The sequence below is a fragment of the Ostrea edulis genome, chromosome 4, assembly GCF_947568905.1.
Source record: "Ostrea edulis chromosome 4, xbOstEdul1.1, whole genome shotgun sequence".
Classification (NCBI taxonomy): domain Eukaryota; kingdom Metazoa; phylum Mollusca; class Bivalvia; order Ostreida; family Ostreidae; genus Ostrea; species Ostrea edulis.
This window is the reverse complement of record NC_079167.1, coordinates 75,811,542-75,830,837: the sequence shown is the minus strand read 5'-3', so window position 1 is coordinate 75,830,837 and position 19,296 is coordinate 75,811,542. Positions and strand designations below refer to the sequence as shown.

Below are 19,296 nucleotides of genomic sequence, written 5' to 3'. Positions count from 1 at the left end.
TGTGATGTCGATGTTCATTGGTCTGATTTAGCTTGTGATGTCGATGTTCATTGGTCTGATTTAGCTTGACTGAGATGTGGATGTTCATTGGTCTGATTTAGCTTGTGATGTCGATGTTCATTGGTCTGATTTAGCTTGTGATGCCGATGTTCATTGGTCTGATTTAGCTTGACTGAGATGTGGATGTTCATTGGTCTGATTTAGCTTGTGATGTGGATGTTCATTGGTCTGATTTAGCTTGTGATGTCGATGTTCATTGGTATGATTTAGCTTGACTGAGATGTGGATGTTCATTGGTCTGATTTAGCTTGTGATGTCGATGTTCATTGGTCTGATTTAGCTTGTGATGTCGATGTTCATTGGTCTGATTTAGCTTGACTGAGATGTCGATGTTCATTGGTCTGATTTAGCTTCTGATGTGGATGTTCATTGGTCTGATTTAGCTTGTGATGCCGATGTTCATTGGTCTGATTTAGCTTGTGATGTCGATGTATATCATGTGTTTCCCACTGATAGAAGTTGATTTGTTGCTTCTAACTAATTTCTCTGAAGATGACTATCAGCGGGAAACTATCGTTTAAACTATCATTTAACAGATTTCGGTACCCTATATCTAACATTAGGATATCACGTGAAGATTCATGGGGGGGGGGGGGGGGGGGTTACAGCTATATTATAGAAAACTCAAATGCATGTATTATTACATTGGTGCTTGCTCCTCCTGGGCACCTGATCCCACCTCTGGTGTGTCCAGGGGTCCGTGTTTGCCCAACTGTCTATTTTGTATTGCTTGTAGGAATTATGAGATTGATCACTGTTCGTTATCTTCACCTTGCATTGGTCTGGTTTAGCTTTCCTTGTGGTGTCGGTGTATTGGTATGTACAGCAGCCTTATGTTTCCCGCTGATAGTCAGAATTCTAGTACCACCATGAATTGTTCTGACCCTTTGACTCGCCGTTAGATACGTCACAATAGCTGATACGTCATTAAAGGAATAAACATTTAACAGATTTCGGTACCCTATATCTAACATTAGATGGACTCGGCCAAGGCCAAGGTGATCCGAGTAAAGGAATAAACTTATTGTGTACCCCTGTGTGCATCTATTTCAAGTGATTCTTGATTAAAAACAAACGACCCCCCCCCCCCTAAAAAACCCGATCAGTAATGAACAACAACACTGAATTATTAGCACACCTTTCATGTATTAATCAAATTACGTATGCGTGATGATAAATAACATACATGCAATTAAGTTAGGTCACTATGATTCGGAATCTTTTTTTTTTTCTTTTTTTTTTGAAACATGTATAAAAAAAAAAGAAAAACAACAACAAAAAACATCAAAGCGTGTTTACTGGTCTACATGCCGTCCTAAGCAACTTGACTGAACATAGAAGTAGGCACAGTCAAACTCGTGTGTTTGAATGGAAAATCTTGAATATCCAGTCATTATTGTTACCAAGTAGAAATTGATTTCTGTCTTATTCGTTGCTTAAACGAAACAAATCACATACTACCCGGTAGTATACACAAGGTATAAATACTTTGTTGACCGACTTAGTGTCAGATACTGTGACGTATTTTGTCAGAGATACCCTAGTGATCCTGAAATGACTCGGATTACATCGCTAGTGATCCTGAAATGACTCGGATTACATCGCAATACATATGAGGGAGAGGGTTAGAGACTGTCCTTTCTGTTGATCTGAATAACAAAATTAAAGTTCCCATCTTACTAACGTAATGCAGAGAAAACGATTATTAAATCAGTTTCTTTGTGTAATTTGAACTTCTACAACCTCCTATTTATCCATGCATAAACTTATAGAAAACCTTGTGTATGAATCACATATGTAAATACCAAACAGATTGAGAGTTGAAGAGAGGATATATACACGGTAATGCTTTTTGCATTAGTACCTAACATTTTCGACACCAAACGCACTGGAATTTGATTTATTAATGATTTTTCTTTATGAAAATATGAATTTTTGCTTAAGATGATTATAAATCAAGCAGCAATTTTCAGTATACCTCACAGATAGTTTTAAATATGCATAATTCGATGCACGGTAATAAAATAATTCAATCGACCAATGACATCGAAAACCATTGATCAGGAACATTTTTTCAAATCAGCCAAACATTTTACGCGGACGTCATTAAAAACAAATATTATTTTTATGAAAATAAATTCAATGCAGCAAGACTCTTTCATGTTTAAATAGCTTGCCGACTCCACGTACAAAGCTGTATCTCTTAATTAAACGTTTGAAATGGGGCTACTGAAAATTTTACATTACATGCCCTCCCCCACAAATTAACCTCCCAAAGGTGACATGAGGGGATGCATGTCTAAAGTTACATGAAAAGTTTTGCTGAAATATCTCACAAGTATCAAGCATATCGAACTGACTAGAAGATGCTATTTTACAAGCATACCCTTCCTAAACTACAATCATATGTTTAAATCAATAGCTCTACTGATGGCACCCTCGGGACGATAATTAAGGATATGTGGCTACCAAAGATACGTTAGTTTCCCGTAGAGTCTTGTAATTATGGCATGTTTTATTGATGCCAAATGTCCGACAAACACACCAACACAGGTGGTTTTTTGTTTTCGTTAGAAGGATTATTAGTGATCAAAGCAATCACCCATTCAGGGCAAAAGAATGAAGGAAGAAAGGTGTGAGGATACGAACAAAAGTGCGAAGACGAAGAAACCATAACTAGTATCACTCTTTCGTTTTCGCAAATTTGCCGATTCGCCTTCACTCCCTGTAATAGTCGGCAGTTGTTAGTACGCATGCGTGAAACCAGGGGATACAGTTCATTCTCTCACCAGAGGGCGCGTTACGCAAGCGAGGAGCGCACGGAACTCTGGGTAGAGAATGGGATATAGTTATCTAAGCGGAACATCACTCGGCCTATTCCGGAGAATAAATTTATTCTCCGGAATAGGCCGAGTGATGTTCCGATTGATCTAAGAGAGAAGGAACGATTAACATTATTAGTAACACAGTTTACTATACGGAATAATGGCTATAACATGTGGTATAACTGTACACTACCTCATCATAGGATCAGAGCTTGCAAGACGTGCATTATTCTTCGATACAGTTATTTTGTGCTTTAAAGGGGGAGGGGCTAACCCACGTGAGATATGATGTAAAGTTTTTATCAAAAGCCACACAGTGTGTTATCAGCTGGTATGGTCAATTTCAACCTTGTCATCTCGTACATATATGTACCTTAGTCATTCATCTTCTGTGTGCGTATATTGAACTTCCGTACACGAGGAATCGTAGTAACGAGAATGTGAAGGAGCGATAAGGCAAGGGGGCGAAATTGTGAAGAGAATAAGCGATGTTACAATGTAGTTTCGCGTTTTCGCGCTTGCAACTTCACTTCGTCGTTCTCTCACTTCTGTATCTTCGCCCTAGCAATTTCGTATACACCGCACTTGCCCTAAAGGCAAATGAGTGAGTGACCTGTTTACAGTTATTTAAATAACTCCAGTCTATCATGGTTTATGCTAAATTCACGTTTTAGTTTGATTCAGTATAAATGCTATATATTACATCCATTGCATTTCTATTTTCATTGTTTCGGCCTTCAGAGAAAACGGGGAGCGAAAATTATACGACAGCGAAAATAAAACTTTGTTCGGTATTATCCTTCTGGTCGATATCATGTATTCCACACTTCTGTGTGTTGTTCGCTTTGTAACTTAACTCCCTTTGGTAGGGATATTAAATCGACTGCTCCAATGAAACCAGATAAATCAAGAGATCCACATTCAAACCATGGGGTGAGTATGTACAACTTTTGCATTCCGTACAACATTCGAAATTCATATCTGCATGCAGCGAGTGTTGATTAGGAATGACGCAGTTTATAAAAAGCGTAATCTGCACGAAGTAATGTTATAACCCAATAGCATAATTTGCTCTTAAGCCCATCTCGTATGAATTAGAATTCGTCTATCATTAAATGAATACCCTTTTAGTTATATTTGAAGAGTGGAATTAAACAATACAGGACATTGTGTCTGGTAAGCAATCTAGCTTTACCAGACCAAAAGTAATTTTGCCGGACCAAACTTTCTAAGGCGCAAAATTCAGTCTTTGCGCTTAATGTTTCTTATACTTATAGGGCAAGGGAGACAGAATACATAATTTGGTAGCCCAAATAAGATTTTACTAGCCCAAATGCTGTGCAAGAATGATTCAATATGATTCGAAATTTCAAGTTTAAACATTTTTATTGGGTACTATAAGATACAAATTTAAGACAAGAGTGCAAGCTCTCTTTCAACTTCTAATTCTGCCATACCCTCCCATTGGGATTCTTGTACTTTTCCATCATCACCCTCATCCTAATAAAGGTAAAAACAAGGGTTATCAACTAATGCTCATGCATTCTGAACATCTGAGGCGGTCACTTGTGGTTTTTACTTTGGGGCAAAAAGTTAACGCCATTTGCTATTGTCGTGTTCTCTTACAGAATCAATTCTAAAATTATCCAAGCCAGAAACGAACTTAACAATTTGCAACTTTTTTGTTTTCTGCACCAGGTGCAACAATTCCAATTTCGTGCCCATATATAAAATCTGATCACCGATCCCAGTAGCTCAGGACTTTTTTTCGTACTCGGGGCTAAACGTGTTGCAATCGAACGGAGATTTGAACTCACTAACCTAGCATTTTACGAGTGTTAATATTTAGCAATATGCAACCGGAAGTTCCCGAACTCAATGCCTAGTCAAACTTAAATGACGTTTATCATAGATCCAGTTCTGTGCTTTCGCCAAGCGCCCGTCGTCACTGGTATTTCCCGGCAACGAAGTCACGGGTCTTTCGAGTAACCTTGAAAACCGAGGTCCTGTGTCACGGAAGGCGTTGGCACGATAAAGAACCCTCACTGGTACTATACGGCCTTGAGCGGCATACACGGGTACTTCACGTCAATGGCTATGTGTGTGAAAAAATCTCTCAAATGGGTCGTCAAACATTATACAAACAAATGTTAAAAAAAAAAAAAATGTCCGACTGTGTGAATCACTCGTTTGTCTGTATAAAATCTGTTAGACTGCGTGTATTGTTTGTCCATTTGTATAAAATCTGTTAGACTGCGTGTATTGTTTGTCCATTTGTATAAAATCTGTTAGACTGCGTGTATTGTTTGTCCATTTGTATAAAATCTGTTAGACTGCGTGTATTGTTTGTCCATTTTTTGTATAAAATCTGTTAGACTGCGTGTATTGTTTGTCCATTTGTATAAAATCTGTTAGATTGCCAGGGCCGTAAATTACATGGAGGCGGAGGAGGCAGCTGCCTCCTCCAACTTTTGAGCCAAAAAAAATTAAAATTTAAAGTTCATTAGAATTTATGTTGTTTCCAATAACTAAGAACATGATACCTCCCTTAAAAAGCATTCCAAATCTTTCTTTTAGAATGAGTTAGTCAAGTAACATCTTAGAAGGCCCTAGAATCAAGGATTTTGCACGAAACGTGTTCAGTGTGCACAAAATGTGCTCAGCGTCTGGGGGCCTGGGCGGCCCCCAGACCCCCGCCTAATTTCCTGCCTCCTCCAAATTGAAGGTTAATTTATGGCCCTGACTGCGTGTAAATGTTTGTCCATTTGTATAAAATCTGTTAGACTGCGTGTATTGTTTGTCCATTTGTATAAAATCTGTTAGACTGCGTGTATTGTTTGTCCATTTGTATAAAATCTGTTAGACTGCGTGTATTGTTTGTCCATTTTTTGTATAAAATCTATCCGGCTGCGTGCATTTACTGTTTGCCGTTTTGTCTTTTTGTATGAATTATATACATATATAATATATCTCAACAAATTGCTTGCTCGTTAGAATCTCGATCGATCTGACTGACACAATGGTTGTAATCAGAATCATTACTTTAAAAAAAAATCGGCACCGCGTATAGTAATATCGCTTGAAGCTACAGTTTTAGAGATTTCCATTCAATACAAAACTTTAGAATAACGAATTACATGTGGATAATAAGATCTCGCTCCTTGTGTCATGAGAAGAAAACAGTAGTTGCGATACTTTGCATTTAAAAAAAAAAGTTGGTCTACTACCGTGGCCTGTGTTTGTGTTTCCTTCCACTCAAGCGATTAATATCTTATTTGGGTGCGAGATTGTATTACGTGCGTACGATCTTTTCTGTGACCACTGGCTTGCAAGTCATATTAGTGTCTGAATGAAAACCCTGGGAGTTAAATTCCCGAGAAAAGGAAGTCCCACTGGGTTTAATCTGATAAAACCGTATCTCACACTTGTTTAAAGTGGGTTAGTACTGTTGTGAAACCGTAAAGGTGTTTTATAGGACACAGTGTTTTCTGGGATCCGTGTGGATCTAGGCAAAGAAATGCGTATATATACATAAACACAACGAATTTGACCCAAATAGCGAATCTGAGGATCAATGCTTGCAACGTTGGGAAACTCCAGCAGGTTCGTTCAGACTGTCCTACGAAAATGTCGACCATACGAAAGATTGGATATTATATAATTGTTTCAGTATTATTTGTTTTCGTCGCCCAGACGTGTTTTCCACTACTCGTGTTTCTACAGGAAAACTTAACCATTGGGAGTTTGTTCTGTGCATTTTGTTTGGGGTTGGCTTTGATTTTGTTACCTTCGTACTCGGGTACCGTCTCACCACATGATAAGGCCGTCTTGATTACAGGTAAATATTCCTATTGAGTAAACATTAAAACTCGTCAATTTATGATCGACTAAATCTTTTTTTATCATGTCGTGAATTTTCACACAGGTGTACTTGAGGTTTGAGAAAATTTATTACTGTTTATTTTCCATGTGATGTCAAGTTTATAAAGGTATCCCATAATTTTCAGGGAGGGCCCGAAATACCTTAATTCGTCTCCAGAATAAATTATATTTAAAAACACTAAGTAGAACCCGTGCCAAGTCCTCCGCTTCCTTGTTGCTTGGACAGGAAAATTCGCTTTAACCTAAACCTCTGCGTTTAATCTCCCGTAAAATTCGTTATTCAAACCATTTTAAGTATTTCAAACCTTAGCAAAAGTCAGCCACGTAGTTTAGACGACATTATCAAGTTGCGGAGCACTGCTGTTTCAAACCCGAAATAAACGTACAGAAACTTTTATACGGTGTCCGTCCTTCCGTCTGTATGCTTGTACATGTAGACTCCAAATTAAGGACTGCATTCAAATCTCTTCTCGGCTTACCACAGGTGCAATTCAAAGCAAATTTGTTCACATGACACATTTAGATGTGTTTCTTCCAACTCATGGTCTAGGTGCTGCATCTGACCTACATTTTGTCCTTCACCGACTTTGGCGGAGGGCAGTGTTTAGAAAAGTTCTCACTTGATAGCAAGTAAAATTTAAACTAAACATTTTCATGCAACACATCTCGCGATGATTCTTGCAACTCATGATGGAGACGCTGCATCTGCCCTATTTCTTATTCTTCAATGGCTATCGTTCAGGATAGCATTTGTTTTTCTCCTCCTTATAAGAAGTGATTTATCAACAACACTTGCCCATGGCTAGATATGTTCTGATTAATGCATTTACATAGGTATGTTACCATTGTGTCACAAGATTTAACAAAAAAATAAGGTGTGTCGTGATGTCAGCCCAAGTTACTAATGATATTATGTACTTCAATGACATTAGGACTGGAATAATAAGATTTGTTATGTGCGGTAATTTTACTATGTGTGTAATAACGTGTGTAAGAGAGTTGGATCAAAGAGAATATTAAGCTTTTCAAATAAAACCAGGCCTTAGCGTGTCTCGTTTTGACTACTATATAGTATATTGTTTTCAGTCTGTATGTCTGTCTACCTTAACCTATTAATGTGTTCACAACCATAGGAGCTAAGTATCTTAATTTGGGTGAGTGTCAAAACTCTCACCTTCACGACAGGTCAAGGTCATACTAGAAGTAATCGCCAAATGGATCTTCGAGGGACCATAAATCATCGAGCAAATCAAACTGATCAACAAGTTCATGTATAATATTACTACATGTAATTAGGCTTGTTACTGACTGTCTACAGATTTGTCAGGTAATCAAATCCATAGAAGGCGCCTTCTATGAACTTTGAAACCCGGCAAATTTTTGTAGACATCAGTATCAAACCTATTAAATATTTTGTTTTCTCGAAGATCAATGTCTTAAATGTAAATATGTATAAGAAAGATATACAATTAAATACACAATTTTTAAAGAAATTTAGACGGCAATCTCGTGATGTGTTTTATATGTCAATTCGATATATCCCTGTAAACTCGAAATAAGTCACCACAGAGTCCTCCACATTTTCTTCGTACTTAGATATTTTATTAAAAATAAATATTAACGGCAAACTAACAACTCAATTTTATAACAAACTGGATTATTTCAGCTTCTCCATCGTCAACTTCCCATATTTATATAGCAATATTCCATTACCACATGTATATGGTGTTTACATCTCTCAACTAATTCGATACACAAGAGCTTGTTCTACGTATGATCAGTTTAAAAATCAAGGCAGACCACTGACAAGCAAATTGATGTTACAGGGGTTGCAACAGTCTAGTTTAAAGTCAGCATTTCATAAATTGAATGGGTGTTCCTCCTAGGCCCCTGACCCCACCTCTGGTGTGTCCAGGGGTCCGTGTTTGCTCAACTTTCTATTTTGTTTTACTTAATGGAGTTATGAGATCGATCACTGTTCGTTACCTTCACCTTCCATTCAATGCCGCAGCATCATTTTAGTCCGAGACAAAACAAACCTGTATGATATGAACAATTTGCCTCTAGGTCCATGAATGAAATATCTAATTACATGCAATGTAAATAAAGTTTTTGTTATCAGTAGAATTTGACCCGTCTTCAAATTTAAGGTTGTGACAGCGGGTTTGGTCACAGTCTGGCTCTAAACTTGGACAAACAAGGATTCACCGTTTTTGCCGGCTGCTTGTTTTCGGATCGAGAAGGTGCACGGAGTTTGAAGGAAAATTCCACGAATCTTCACGTGGTGCAGCTGGACGTTACAGACGACTGGCAGGTCCGCAAAGCTGTGCAATCTGTCAAAGAAAATCTAAACGGAAAAGGTGAGGCAACAAACTAAATCCCGTATGTAAACAGTGCGAAGACGTCCGTGATCTTAAAGTGAACATTTAAATTCCATTAATTTCTTCAACTGCCTTTTTATTTTTCTGCTACATTAACCAAACCTATACGTACTTTCTTCGCTTAATTATGTAATTTTAAAAGCGAGAAATTGGATACCAGTTATCAATTTAATCAAATTTCTCAATTTCTTTGTAAACCGTTGAACTGTTTACCACAAAGTCCCTATCGTATAAAACTGCTGTTCATGTATATACTTACACACACACACGTTATAAGGAAATTGTACATTTGTAACTGGGGTTGACTTTGATTTCATATTAATTTTATTCACTGTCATGAACTATGTATACATACATACATGGGCACAATTTGTATGAAGTGTGGAGAAAAATATGTTAATGAATTATTCATATATCAATCTTCAACAGAAAGGTAAATGATTGGTGTATTTATACAATGGATACAGGTCACAGTTCCCAAAGTTAACAAATTATCATTTTTCACGGCGTAGAAGGGAAAAAAATGTTTGCATGATCTCGATTTATGCTCAGAACATATAGGCGTCGAGATGTAAATAAGAGCAAGATGTATTTTGTTGGGGGGAAAACACTTCGCTTGAAACAGATGGTTTTTTTGCAATGTATTCGCAAAATGAAGAAAACAGAGAGCAGAACTGTGCACCGTTGCCTCAGTTATCTAAGCATGTACTTTGGAAGGTGATGCAGATATAGTTAATTAGTAAACATTTTTCAAAACACGGTAGAAAGAATTTGTTTCATTTACTGCCAATTTTCCACTTTGCTCCATTTCGTTAGATATATACCAGTCATTAAATCATCAGTCTTCAAATATTTGCCAGTCATCAACGCTTGTGAGCTCGGGTTTATTATTTGCTTTGGCACAGAAACACAAGAAAATCAATATGATGGACTAATAGAATTTTTATTAAAAATGAAGCAATTTCAAAACCATCCTTTTTCCTGGCATGCGATTAAGAGAAAATTTGTTTGAATAAGGATTTGGAATAATCATTTTACCGAGATGAATACGTTTTGGAATTGTTTGTTTTGTGTCCCGTCGAGAATTTTTATTTTTCACTCATGTTTTATATTCCGGTAAAGCAGTTTATTTAATTTGCCATTTGTTTTTCTTTGCAGCATTTTGGGCATTGGTTAACAATGCTGGAATCGCAACGTTTCAAGAGATCGAATGGTGCTCCGTCACGCAGTTCCAACAAATAATGGATGTCAACGTCATTGGTGTTGTCAGGGTTACCAAAGCGTTTTTGCCGCTTCTGCGCGAAGGCGATGGCCGTGTGATTAACGTGGCTAGTTTGGCCGGTAAGGGATAGAAACCTGTTATCTTATTAAACTCATATGGTCCATCTTAACTTCAGACTTAATTTTTAATACCACATCAATGTTCACGTGCTTTTTTTTATTTTTATTTTTCCTTATCAATTACTTTTTTATCATATTGTATCAGACAAAAAATACAGAGGACTATGATTCGACTCCTTACATTTACAGTCTTAGTCGTTAAAATGATCTAAATTATAGTTTGGGTTTTTTATATTAATTTTTACTCTAAAGATTAAAAATCGATGCCACGTGCACCCTCCAGTTGAGAATGAAATCGCTCAACAAACGACTATCTACAGCATTGGCCGGGTCATCAGTTCCCATGTACAACAACATTGTTTAAATTCAAAGAATCAAGCTGTTTTTATTCACGTTTTGCAGGTCGTTTCACCGTACCCGCTTTTGCAGCATATTCAATGTCGAAGAAAGCATGCATTGCATTCTCCGACGGATTGAGACAGGAAATGGCGAAGTTCGGTGTCAAGGTCATCACTATAGAACCCGGATTGTACAGGTTAAGTACCATTTTCTAATAAAAAGTACATGGATATTATTCAATTAAGAAATATCTCCAATATTTTAAATCCTGCTTTCTATTTTTTTTTTATTCAAAAGTTCTCTCCATGTGACTAGGCAAAGTGAACACGTCGAAAGTGGTTCACTGGCTTCTTTTTTGCTCAAAAGTTCAACTTCAGCTCTTAAAATGTTACTAATCTGTAAATTTCACATGCCTTAAGCTTCTCACTCCATTTGTAATCCAACCATTAGTAACAAAATCATATATCTTTATCTAGGACTCCAATTGTTGAATCGGATTACCTCATAAATGCTAACCGGAAGTCGTGGGCGGAAACTCCATCTGAGGTCAAGGAGGTGTACGGAGAAGAATATTTCGACGCTTTTTGTAAGAGCATCTCCCTGCACATGAAGCGCGCGCGCAGCAATGTGGGGGAGGTTGTCAAACAGATGGAAGAGGCTGTTACATCTGCTTATCCCAAACATCGATATGTACCATATTGGATTTCGGACATGAGGGCCACCATACTGGGCATTTTGTCGGATGAGACTAGGGACAAATTCTTCCTTAATACATATAAATTGCCAACGAAACCGGCACAGACACCCAAAAGTCTTTCAAGGCAGAACTCGGCATCGCCAACGTTTAATTTAACGCTGAAAAATGTGTTCAGACAAAATTCAGAGTCTAAAAAGCCATGAGGAATGAACGAGCACTTCATTAAAGATCATGAAGAATGAACGACCGCTTTATTAAACAAAGGTTTGATTGATAGTTTGTTATATGAAAGACAGACAATTTTGAGGGGTATTATATATATAAAGCTGATTTATAAAAGACTTTTTAAAAGAGGGGATGAAATGTTTATCTTAACTAACACCTGTAATGAGACCAAAGATTTTCAGGGAGTCGTGATTGAAGACCAGTAAGCTGCTTCAATACTCGATATACATAGGCGAATTTCATGGTAACATGTCCGTGCAATCGGTATGTTTTAGAATCCGCTACATTCTTTTATTCAGGTTGTTATATACCAAAGACTTGATGTCAACCTCTGAAATGCGTTGTGGAAATGTATAAACTTTTATCATCTATTTAGCTGTACTCCGTGCATGTTTTATCACAGAAGTTTGTAGGGTTTTCATGTTTTATTATTGATTTTGTATATTCAAAGTTTTACGAATTATTATTTTTCAGAAACTTTTTCATTTTCCATATATATGTGAATAAATGTTATTTAATTAATGCCAAGTCTTCTTTTAACTTGTATTTCTACTCCGACACAAAAGCCGTGTTGCATGAAACCTTTGACATAAGAAAGTAAACAAGAATATGTCACATGTAGATCTAGATGCAAACAAAAGATAGCATAATGCATGCATCATACAATAGTGCATTTTACGTACGTGCACGAATTTTGAAGCTTAGTACAGATGTACCAAGCTTTGGCATACAAGAATCATCACCCTCACAGGTAAATCTGACAGGTCAATCACCACATTGGAGCTTTAAGTGGGCCCCATATCACTGTTACATGTACCATTTCAACGAAATTAACTGGTCATCATTCCAATGACTGAAATTGACACATTAATGGCGAGAGAAAACAATATGGTTATGAATTCCCTATTTCTCACACAATCACCAGACCGGCATTACTCGTGTGAGATTATGTACCATCATTAGTACGAGTGTGGGATAGAGACATTCCACCGAGGGGACAAGATTCGGAGTGTAGGACGAGCCTTTGTCAGTGAATCTTATTCCAGAGGTGGAATTTCCCAATCCAACGCGAGTAATTAATGTAGGATTATTTTTGTGACATTTTATGTATAGTTTTGTTAATGCCTGCTGAGGAGTATAGTTATACGTTCTGTGTCCTCCTCTATATTGTCCTCCAGGGGTATGGCGATTAGCGGTCATTAACCTCAACATGGAATGAGATTACTAGCCCTAGGAATGGGGCCATTGACATTAAATATTAAGCTGGTCATTCGTATAGATCGATCAACCGACATCACTTTTCCATTAAAGCGTATTGGTCATCGACACTGGTCTAGAACGAGACCGTTTACAATGGGTACACTGGTCCAGAACGAGGCCATTTACAATGGGTATGGATTTATAGTAGTACTCAAGATTTTCTTTCTACCAGGGGAAAAAATCCATTGAAATAACTTAATATGAACTTTCAGTTAAAGTGTTCACTGGATGACACGTGTATGTCTCCATTAAAGATTAAATTACTCACTGAATATAACATTTTTACATTTTTGGTCCAAAACAATGAGTGATTTTCCACAGATCAATTAGGTCCAATACATGGGTGATTTTGTTAAAAGTGAGTAGATTTCTTGCTCAATTTTGGTGGCTGAAGAGGTGGTGGATCAAGAGATAGTGGCTGAAGAGAGGTGGATCAAGAGGTGGTGGCTTTACGCCAGCATAGTTAATGAAGCGCGTTCGCGATTGATGAAAAGTACACTGGCGTGAAGGCTTCAATCGTTGCAGCTCTTGCCCTCCCAAAATTTACTCCTTATATTTACATTCTACTCTCATTTCTTATATTTACATTCTACTTTCATTTCTTATATTTACATTCTACTCTCATTTCTTATATTTACATTCTACTTTCATTTTTTATATTTACATTCTACTCTCATTTCTTATATTTACATTCTACTTTCATTTCTTATATTTACATTCTACTTTCATTCCTGTTGGAATTCCCAGTCTTAGAAACCGACGTACGATATTTATCAAGATTTATACGCTCATCGTTTACGTCAATGAGAAAATGACTTATCATTTCAATTGGTGATCAAGTGCTTAGGAAGAGTAAACATTCCGTTGACTCCAACACCCCCTGTGAGTCCGACATCTTGATCTGACATGTAAACGGAATAATCCGTAATCAAAATTCGGTATGTACGATCTATCAATCGGTATGAAACAGTCAGACGGTGTTCGACCTAATGACAAGTCGTGTTTGCAAATTAGATCATTATAATGAACATAGAATTTGCAAAGTGTTGACCAAACGGGCTTGTCATGGGTTTTTGTTGTTGGTGTTGTTTGTTTTGTTGTTGTTGTTGTTGTTGTTGTTGTTGTTGTTGTTGGGTTTTTTTTTGTTTGGTCATATTAAAATTTGACCCTTTCTGTTCTATATTTATCGATCGGGGAAAGGTCATAGTTTTTGTGTTATATATATATATATATATATATATATATATATATATATATATATATATCTGTATTTTGGGATTACGGATCCCCCTTGTGTAAGTATAGGACAGAGAGGATCAATTTGTTACGACTGTTGAAATCGCTGTAACGTCAATATGTTTGCCAGTAACCTGCCTCGGTTTCAAAATTGATCATACGTAGAACATACTCCCGCGTATCAAATCAATTGAGAGACTTAAATACAGGTGATGATGGAATATTGCTACATGAATATGGGAAGTTGACGGTATCCAAATATGAAGCAGATATGGAAGAATCTGTGCTGTCTTTTATTTCGAGTTCACTGGGATATATACATGCATAATCGACATTTAATAATGATCGGTTCAGCAGTAAGACAGGATTTGTAGTTAAGATATCCTAGAAATTCACCACACACATTCAGGCATCGTGATGTAATGCTGTCTGCTCTCGTTAAAAAACTGGAATCATACCTGCCACGGTTCTCTTCTCGAAATTCATATGTTTGTAGTCTCGACAGCGATATCTCTTATCAGGGAACTTTAATTGACATATTTCCTCAAAGTGCACGTAATTTTGTAAAAATGTACTTAAGCTACTGAGTTTAAGGATCAGATTTCTTGTTATGTCGTGACAAAGATTATTTGATGTCTCATTCCGATATTTAAACATTTCCATTTTTATCCAGATGCTTTTAACCGTCAGTACGCAATAACTAAATGCGAGAATATTATATAACCGACACGTCCATGTGACATTTACATGCCCTTACCTTGACTTTGTGTAATATATCCTTTTCGCAAGCCGAGAGGAGCGGATCAAATCCCTTGTCTATCGGAGATATATCATTTTTCGCAAGCCGAGAGGAGCGGATCACATCCCTCGCCTATTGGTGATATATCATTTTCGCAAGCCGAGAGGAGCGGATCAAATTCCTTGCCTATCAGAGATATATCATTTTTCGCAAGCTGAGAGGAGCGAATCAAATCCCTCGCCTATCGGAGATATATCATTTTTCGCTAGCTGAGAGGAGCGGATCACGCCCCTTGCCTATCGGGATGATAAAAATACATGTATATATTTCTAACAAAACTTTCTGTTTTATTTCAGATACATATTCAGAGTGTCCGCTACGCCAAACCCTCTTCCTAAGAAACGTCAAAATAAGGTGTAACTTTGACATCTTTGTAGTACGAGTATGTCTTATAACGTTAGTCCCAGAGAAAGGTATATCACTCCATTTGAATCTTGATCACGAATGTAAATGTATGAAACCACAAGATTGTCAGAATTTCGATATAAAATAGCATCATTTTTTGCCACATGCAAACCGTTGAGCACACACTTGCCTTTATGTACAAGAAATAAGTACATAATTATTTGATTGGAACACATATCATTGTATAGATAAGCAAAGTGATTGTATTGATATATTTATGCCAATTTAGAATTAGGGGTCTTTACTGCGCCAACTGCGACACAGGACCTCGGTTCTTAAGGGTCTTTACTGCGCCAGCTGCGACACAGGACCTCAGTTCTTAAGAGTCTTTACTGCGCCAGCTGCGACACAGGACCTCGTTTCTTAAGGGTCTTTACTGCGTCAGCTGCGACACAGAACCTCGGTTTTTAAGGGTCTTTACTGCGCCAGCTGCGACACAGGACCTCGGTTCTTAAGGGTCTTTACTGCGCCAGCTGCGACACAGGACCTCAGTTCTTAAGGGTCTTTACTGCGCCAGCTGCGACACAGGACCTCGGTTCTTAAGGGTCTTTACTGCGCCAGCTGCGACACAGGACCTCGGTTCTTATGGTGTATCATACTTGTGTCTATAACGACATAAATGTCGACGACGAACCCAAATTTGTGACAAACGGGATGATTTCAGCTTCTCCGTCGTCAACTTCCCATATTTATGTAGCAATATTCCATCATCACCTGAATATGGTGTCTATGTCTCTCAACTGATTCATCCCGTGGGGATCCGGGTTAGAATCGGTCCTCAGTACTCCTTGCTTGTCGTAAGAGGCGACTAAATGGGTCGGTCCTTTGGATGAGACCGCAAAAACCGAAGTCCCGTGTCACAGCAAGTGTGGCACGATAAAGATCCCTCCCTGCTCAAGGGCCATAAGCGCTAAGCCTAGGCCGAAATTTTGCAGCCCTTCACCGGTAATGGTGATGTCTCCATCGAGTAAAATATTCTCGTTAAACAATATTCAATCAATCAATCTCAACTGATTCGATACGTGAGAATATGTTCTGTGTATGATCAATTTTGAAATCGGGGCCGATAAATAATTTGATGTTACAGGGGGTTCAACTCAGCATTTCGCAGATTCTAACGTCCTTATAAGGATCTAATATTGGCAAATACAAGTTATCACGGGATCGAATGCTGTCTGACGTATTTTATACGAAGTTTTACGCCGTTTTTGACTACGGATCACTCCATTTACCTGATAAGATAAAGGGCTCAGGCGAGTATGAGTGGTTAATAAGAGATGCTTTTTTTTATTCGAATTTTTTCATTGACACATATATGCATATATTATTAGATATCCTAGTTTAATACCAATGGCATTTTACATTTCACATTCACCACCCATTCAAACATATTATATATGAGTATGTTTCAATAAGAGATGCTTACTCCTCCTAGGCATCTAGGCATCTGAACCCCCACCTCTTGTGTGTCCAGGTTAAATTGGTTAAATTTGACTTAAACTGAATTTAACCCGATACAAACACTTTTAAAAATGTTTCAAATACTTGTAGAGAACGCATAGACAGCACAGATACATATAGCGAGAGGTGGACAATTTTTTTCAAATGACATCTTTCTTTCTTCTTTTTTTTAAATCTGGTTTTCTGCAGAGTTTTTCAGTTACTAAATTTCCCTTTTTCTATTTCATTTATCAATTTGCTTAACGATCAAAGAATTCTTGCTGTAATTTTAATGAGCCCCAATAGGACTCGTCGAAGTTGGTTAATACTGATAGGAGGTAAACACATTCCTGAAACTCGCTACAGACGCTCAGGCGTAGAATGTCATGGTATATCCTTTCCTTTCGCTCAATATTTGAAATAAAACGTATGGAACCATACTTGCCACGGTTTTCTCTTTAAATTCAGGATTTTGTAATCTGAACAGCAGTATACATGTATCTCTTATCTGTGAACTTTAATCGTCATCATCCTTCCAATCCTGTGTGGTTTTGTAAAACGTGTTCAACCTATCAAGTTCCAAGATCAGGTTTCTTGTTTTTTATCGTGACTAAATGTGTCTGCTATCCTGAATGCATGGTCCTGGTTTTTTAAGTTTTACGTCTCGTTACCCAGTTGGTGTTTTTAATTGTAAATAAAGTGCGATAACTCCAAATTCTTACATACCCAATATACTGTGTTGGATTATTGTAGAGCATGAAAACCCTATACTTAAATCATTTTCTCTCCATGGCTGCATTGGATACATACAGTTTGCAAGATTTTATTTCTCCACGATAATTTTGATTCTTGGTCCGTCGGTCAATCAAACCTAACAGGGCCGTAACTGCCGATGAGGCAGACGAGGCAACTGCCTCGTCTGATTTTTTGGCAAAAAAGAAAATAAAATTATATAAATGTTATATTATAGGATATATGTTTAAAATGAAGACAAGCACCTTTGTCTTTGACACCATATTACGATTCTTTACATAGTACAAATGAAACACAAACATGATAAATTGGGATTTAAAAAGTGTCATTTTCAGTCGTAAAGTCAATCGGCGGCCCCCAATCCCCTGCCTCCCCTGATTTAGAACCCTACTTACGGCCCTGCCTAATGTACCGAAAAGTTTACTTTATGAATTATTCATGATCGTCGGCCAATCAGAAACAATGTCAAATGAAATCACCTAATTTGATAAAATCCTATAATCGCCTTAAGTAAGTAATTCATTTCCAATTTTGGGCCCAGAGGGCATACAAAGAATACAAGTTCATATACATAAATCATAAAAGAGTGATTATCCAAAATATAGATGAAAAAATAGAATTTACAAGTTCATGATAAATCAACTTTTCTTAGTAATGAACAGCTATATATGTAATTGGCAAATTTTTCAATAATATTGTTACATTCGTTGCTCATAAGCCAGATAAATTTTTGTCTATTACACAGGTTTATAAAATTCTTGCACAAAATGTTCATGGACTCTGTGAATGGTTTTCTTAAGTGTTGGTATGCTATACAGTCAAATACAAAATGGAATTCATCTTCTACACAGTCAGACTTGCAGACAGTACATATTCTCTCATCTACATGTGTTTGTGTGTTACGTCCAGTTTCAATAGCCAAAGGAACGGATATAATCATTGAAGCGTATCGTAGAGGAGCGGATCTATACAAGTCTTAATTTTAATTAGATTGAACATATATGTAATGTACGTATGCACCGATATACAAACACACCCAATAGTGCTTTATGTAATGTGACAATAACGAAAATTGTACCACCGTGTCTCATAATGCAAAGTGGGGAGGCAGGGGAAATAAATTATAATAATCCCCGCATTGCATATGTGCAAAAGATATCAAAAGATAGTTTTCTACCCATATTTCCTTGCCGCCAGAAAACAACTACATGTACAATATCGCCGGCTAGACTGGACGAATACTAAGGCAGGGATTTACATAAGAATATATATACCAGTAAATTTTAAGAGTTTAATATCCATTGAAAGGTAATGTCAGTCCTAATAAATGGGGAACTATACAGATCCTGTTATGTATAATGTGGTATTTAATCAGATTCATTGTCCTGGTGATATTTGGAACCAGAATTAAATGGGTTTTATAGCAAACTAAAGGCGCTATATGAGTTAGACTTATCACTACATTGTATATATAGCGCGCGATGTTACATGTGCATGTTAACCGTGCAACGATAATGTGTCATGTCTGTCCGTTTATTTGACGTTTGTAAGTTACTGTGGCTTTGCGTTTTGTAATTTTCTAGTCATATTGTTGTTATATGTATGTCTGTCTGTCTGCATACAAAATTCTTTTCAAACTGTAGTTTTACATTC

General features: G+C 37.3%; 1 protein-coding gene across 1 annotated transcript; it reads left to right on the top strand.

Moving 5' to 3' along the window:
* The first annotated feature begins 5,774 nt into the window (after nt 1–5,774).
* LOC125671099 (17-beta-hydroxysteroid dehydrogenase type 6-like) lies at nt 5,775–12,273 on the top strand. Its single transcript, XM_048906557.2, has 5 exons — nt 5,775–6,723; nt 8,918–9,127; nt 10,307–10,489; nt 10,892–11,024; nt 11,305–12,273. The coding sequence occupies exons 1-5, from the start codon at nt 6,513–6,515 to the stop codon at nt 11,726–11,728; spliced, it is 1,161 nt and encodes a 386-aa protein (XP_048762514.1). The 5' UTR covers nt 5,775–6,512; the 3' UTR covers nt 11,729–12,273.
* Nucleotides 12,274–19,296: the final 7,023 nt, after the last annotated feature.

Coding starts and splice junctions, on each gene's coding strand:
- LOC125671099 (XM_048906557.2), top strand. CDS start 6,513: ATGTCGACCATACGAAAGATTGGATATTATATAATTGTTTCAGTATTA. Junction 9,128..10,306: donor AGAAAATCTAAACGGAAAAG/GTGAGGCAACAA, acceptor TTTTCTTTGCAG/CATTTTGGGCATTGGTTAAC. Junction 11,025..11,304: donor ATAGAACCCGGATTGTACAG/GTTAAGTACCAT, acceptor ATCTTTATCTAG/GACTCCAATTGTTGAATCGG.